We start from the raw sequence: 5795 nt of genomic DNA, 5'->3' as shown, positions 1-5795 counted from the left end.
TCTTGTGAACTTTTTAGATAGCACTCCTCTACATAGGTGTAGATGTTGCCATGTAATAATTTGATTGCAGCACAAGTATGTGGACATGGAATTCCAGTCATTTGCCATTTAAGACGTGCATTCTTTGCGTAGTAGATTCACACATACATCAACATTTGACCCTCTAACCATAACATTATGATCTCCATATCTCACTGCTTTATGAAACTCACTTCTAGCTACATGCTCCATTAATATGTTATCAATCTTTGGTCCAACTTTATTCTTCCATTTAGTCATCTCTAACTTTGCAGTATATAACAGATTTGCAAGTTTGTCTCTATGCTCCGTTATTAAAGCACAAATACTATGAGTCCTCTCTTTTCTTATCCATGAATTAAATGATTCAGCTACATTGGTAGTTATGAGGTCCCATCGTCAATGAGGGAATTGAAACTTTGCCCATTTGTTAATATCTCCTTTAGTCTCTAACCAATTTGCAAGTTCTGGTGAAAATGCACGAAGTTGTTCCACAGCTTCTGTAAACTCTGTGCTAAAACGGGTATAACAAACTGCATCTAGTAGCTTTTTTGCATCTTCTTTTACTTCACCGCATATTCCCCTCTATAAATTTTTAGTTTCTGCACAAAAATTTTCTTTCACATGTCGATAACAATATGCATGTATATCCCTGTCATATACTTGCTCCACAGCTGCAATAATTGATGGATGCCTATTAGATATTAATGTAACTGGAATTGACCCAGTTAATTCTTTTAAATTAGATAGGAACCAAAGCCAATTCTCATTATTTTCAGCACTAACAATTGCATACGCAATCGGAAATAAGTCATTATTTGCATCGCAAGTAGAGACAGCTAGAAGAGTTCCCTTGTATGGACCACTTAAGTGGCAACTATCAATAAATAATATAGGCTTTGCTCCACGATGAAAACCTGTCACACAACACCCATATGCAATAAAAATCTTTTCAAATTGATAACCAGGAGAGCATGTCAATTTTGCAATTGTTTGTGGATCAGTTTCCACTAGACGATTACATATCCAAGGAATTAACATATATGAATCTTTATGTACGCCATTAATTTCAGCTAATGCTTTCTCCTTTGCAGCCCAAGCTTGGTGATATGTTAGTGAAAATCCGTATTCCTTGAAAATGTCATTTCGTATGTCATTAGGCAACTTGTCAGGAGTTAATCTCAACTTGTCGACAATAATTGAAGATACCAAATTAGACCTGAAAGAGTGAGTACTCTCCAATACATCTTGAGCTGAGTGCTCATGATTCTTGATAAAATGCCTCACCACGAGGAACGAAGTATTTTTTCCCATAACATAAGCCGACAATTTTCACGGACAACCGTCAACCATGCAGACACAAATTATTTTACCCGAACTGTTCTTTAAGAACTTGTATGCAAACTTATGAGCAATACCATATTCAAACAATATTTTTCTCAGCTTACTTGCATTTTGAAAAATCTATCCTTCTTCCTTTATAAGATCATTCCACTTAGCAAAGCCATTGATAATCTAGGGTTGTAGGGACAAGTTGGGTTGTCCATAGAATTGGTGTCAACGGATTTTGACCATCAATATTACCAACGACGTCAACTCCTTGAATTGAATTACTTGATAGTGTACTAATCATAAAAAAAATTAAATTACTTTTATAATAATTCACTAATAAATAATATAAGAAAAATTTGTAAAAAGACAACAGTTGTAATACATACCTGTCTTGAACGTTGTCGTCATTGTCCTCATGAGGTGTACTATCATGGTTAGTCTTTTCTACCTCCATGATGTATACATGAGCTGTATCATCATTGAATGTGATTAATTGGTTAACACTATCAGTATCAATGAGATCGATAAGTTGAGATTGGTTAAACTTGACTGTGTAGGTAATGCGTTTATTCTGCATATTTTTCTTGGTTCGAAGCCATATCTTATGCATTAAATTTGAATGCGTACATCCTTCTTCAATTAGCTCTCCTACGATTTTTCCTCCATGATAAATAGTTTTTTGGTTTGGTACAACTTCAATATTACCTCCAACGTGAAAATAACAAAAAAATTGTCGACGGACAGTAGATTCCATGTCTATCAAAAATATAAAACAATAAACAACCAATAATGAGAATATGGATTACAAGAAAAAAGAAATACTAATATTGACTAATTACTGCTAATTGTTAACTACTCTAAAAAACAAAATAGCAAGACATTATAGATTCCTCCAAAGCAAGCAAGTCCTGAGGGGTAATAGAGGACAGAGACATTAAAATCTAAAAACGAGTTTGAAAGAAACATATTACTCAATAGCAATGTTTTTGCAAGGGAATACCAAATGTAGTATTGGAAAATCAACTTACCTGCCAGGAGCTGGGTGTCTATTACAAAGGTATACAAATATTTTACGCTAGAGATCAATCACATCAGCACCGATTATTGCATTTGATTCAATGGCTAAGCCTTGAATAATTGAAGAAAGAGATCTCTCGAGACAAATTTCATAAGTTTTGAATGATTTGTTTGATGCTCAATTGGTTGACTACTCTATATATGATAATAGTAAGACATTAGTATACTCCCAGGTACTCCCAGATCTTATGTTTTGTGATTAGCAGCAAAAAATGTCTCTGAATTATAGATGAAGAATAAGGATTTGAATATGAGTGATAATTAGAAAAAAAATATGTTTACAAAAAAAGAAATAATAAATGAGAAAATAATCTAAGAATATATTTGTCTCTTTATAAAAAAGATTTCATCTTTGTTTTTTAAATATTATAAAATTAATCCTTCTAAATAATTTTAATATTAAAAGTCATTTTTAATAATTAAATCTTCCTAACGGTCCTTTTTAATAATTTTTCCTATATATTATTCAAAAAGGGAAATAATAAGCTAAGGTTTCTTAATGCAATTGGTAAAGTGTTATGATCTTTGAATTTTTTATTTTAATAAATAAAATAAAGGTAATATTTACTAAAATAAATAATTTTAAAAGTATTTATCGATTTAAATTCCCTTGTCATATCTCGTTTACAGTGTAAATGAGATAGGGCACGTCAGCGTGACACGTGTATATCTCGTTTACACTATAAACGAGATATAAAAAGTCAAATATTCAGCTGCTATAAAAGAATGTGTAACCTTTGGTATTCTCTACACACATTTCATATCCTTTCTCTGTCTCATTTTTCTCACAAAAACAAAGCTCATTGGCCAGTAACAGTCCATTCATAGTTGTGCTTGTTTATCCCAATTGTTAATGAGAAATGGCGACAACGGGTGACATTTGAGTGTGAGGATCCGATATTGTTTCGCACTCAACGTGTGGAGACGTTGTCGGATTTGAAGAGTTTGATATCGAGCAAGCTCAGTGGTAAGAAGCGAGGGAGATAGGAAGGGTGGGGTATAGGTTGCTGGCACCCATGGAAAACAGAGTCTTCCGGTTTCGACTATTTCGATTTCAAGGGGACGAGCATGTGTGACTGAAGTTCGGCATCCATGGAAGGATCATGGTAGAACAGGTAATGGAGTTGTCCACCGAGGTGGGTCATGGTGGTAGTAGTGGTTCCGTACACGATACCTATGTGCAGGACGACTGACCTCTCGCACCACCACCCATTCATGTCGCCATTCCAGAGCATGAGGCAGAGGAGGGTGAGGAGGAGCCGGACAAAGATTACATGGCGGATAGTGCGGACAGTGAATCGTCCACTGGTAGCGATGAGGATGAGTCTGTGCCGGAGACACCTGCCGGGACTGTGGCGCGCCATGTGCTGCCTCCACCTCACCCGATTCCGGCGCTATCGGCAGTGTCAAGTCACTATCATAGTCTGGATCTGGACGCGATGCAAGAGAGGACCCCGGTTTCTGACACATATGAAAAGGATTACAACCTAGACGACGGGGTAGAGTTTCAGGTCAGCCACAGGTTCAAAAGTCGAGAGGCGGTGCTTCAGGGTGTGAAGAACTACAGTATTCGCAGGAGTGCTGAGTACCGGTGATCGAGTTATACCGGTTAAAGTACCATGTGCAGTACCGTCAAGCCGGCAATGGGTGTCAATGGAGCCTCCGTGTGGCCCTTCGTCAGAATCTCCGTGTGGCCCAGAATTAAGCTGTAAACGACTTGTATATATAGGCACAGTCAGGCCTTATCTCGTTTACAGTATAAACGAGATATACACATGTCACACTGACATATCTTATCTCGTTTACATTACATGTCATCTCGTTTACACTATAAACGAGATATGGCAAGAAAATTTAAATCGATAAATATTTTTAAAATTATTTATTTTAGTAAATATTACATTTATTTTATTTATTAAAATAAAAAATTCTACGATCTCTAGCTGTGACGTAAAAGCAAGAATAAATAAATAAATAAGTAAATAAATAAAAGAATGAAAGAAAGAGATCTTCTAAACCTAAACTTTTTGGGGAAGAATCAACATATATATGTATATTATTTAAGAAAGTCTTTTAATTCAGTGGTATAAAGTAAAGTGAAATTACTTGATGCTCAATCACATCTATATCTCTTACTCGATTGATGAAAGATATATAATCTTCCAAAATAGTATAAAGTAAAAACATAAAATGCTGATTTTAATATATTTATAGATAATATAATTACATACGATGATATGAATTGCTTATAAATAATCTACAAGATATTAATATATTGTTAAAATGTTAATAAATTAACTGGAGCTAGATTGACTCTAAACATAATAAAGTAATATTAGAGATTTAAATTCATATTTAGATGGTGTTGTATTTCGTAACAATTTATTTAAATTTGAATAAAGTGTTTAAGTAATTGGATTTATTTTGATTTTGAATGTTACAATGTATTATTGAGTCTTAGGCCCAATGATAAATAGAAGATTCTTTATGATCTAGGATTTAATAATTAATATTCACTCACCATAAATAAAAAAAAGATGTATATTTTAATCTAATTCTCTTGACGACTGTATAGTGTATTTTCGAATACCGACATTTATTCAAATGAATACATTTTCAACAGGCATGCATTGTCATTTGTCTATATTCTTATAGTATTAATATTCAATAAAATCTAATATCCATTATTTAATTTAATTCTATAAAAATACAACATTAATTTTTACCTATTTTAACACTCATAAGCTACTATTTATTAGAGATCAAATTGATAGGATATTTCTTTCTTTTGAGAACAAATTGAAATAGGTACAAAATCAGCATCTAACCTTTCCCAGTAGAAGGCAATATGAATCAAATATAAAAAACTTACTAGAATCATGCATGCCGCATTCAAAAAAATATGAAAGATTGGAATGTACCAAATAGGGTTAATTTGTTAATAACTTTATGAAAACTGCAAGGATGGCGCTGTCATTTCATGCCATTAGAGAAAAACAATAAGCCAGGCACCAACCATACCCTTGCTCATCCACTTTACATTATATTGATTTATTGAGGAATAACAAATTACACACTCCACCAAAGAAAACAAAGGGCACAACAACAATGTATTATAAATAAAATGGTTTTCAGAAAAAGATTTAGTAGATATTAGGGGCGTTCAAGATTCGAATTGATTCGAAACTTAGTTTGTATAGATCTAATCGAAGTGTATAATTTATCGAATTTGGATTTGTCATTTTTATTCGACGTTATTTTTGGATTGGATTTAAATTATTTTTTGGGTCACCCAGTCTGATTTTAAAATTAGTTTTTACAATAAAAATATATATTTAAAATAATTTATTTTGATATAAATATAATAT

At 33.2% G+C, this 5795-nt stretch overlaps 1 protein-coding gene across 1 annotated transcript; it reads right to left on the bottom strand.

The window, feature by feature from the left end:
- Positions 1-417: 417 nt before the first annotated feature.
- LOC112751287 (uncharacterized) lies at positions 418-1332 on the bottom strand. The gene is made up of 2 exons (XM_025800406.1): positions 682-1332; positions 418-603 (listed from the first exon to the last, which is right to left on the bottom strand). The coding sequence occupies exons 1-2, from the start codon at positions 1330-1332 to the stop codon at positions 418-420; spliced, it is 837 nt and encodes a 278-aa protein (XP_025656191.1).
- Positions 1333-5795: the final 4463 nt, after the last annotated feature.

Source organism: Arachis hypogaea, chromosome 1 (assembly GCF_003086295.3).
Source record: "Arachis hypogaea cultivar Tifrunner chromosome 1, arahy.Tifrunner.gnm2.J5K5, whole genome shotgun sequence".
NCBI classification, from domain to species: domain Eukaryota; kingdom Viridiplantae; phylum Streptophyta; class Magnoliopsida; order Fabales; family Fabaceae; genus Arachis; species Arachis hypogaea.
Note: the sequence above shows the minus strand (reverse complement) of the source record. Positions and strands in the feature narration are given on the sequence as shown.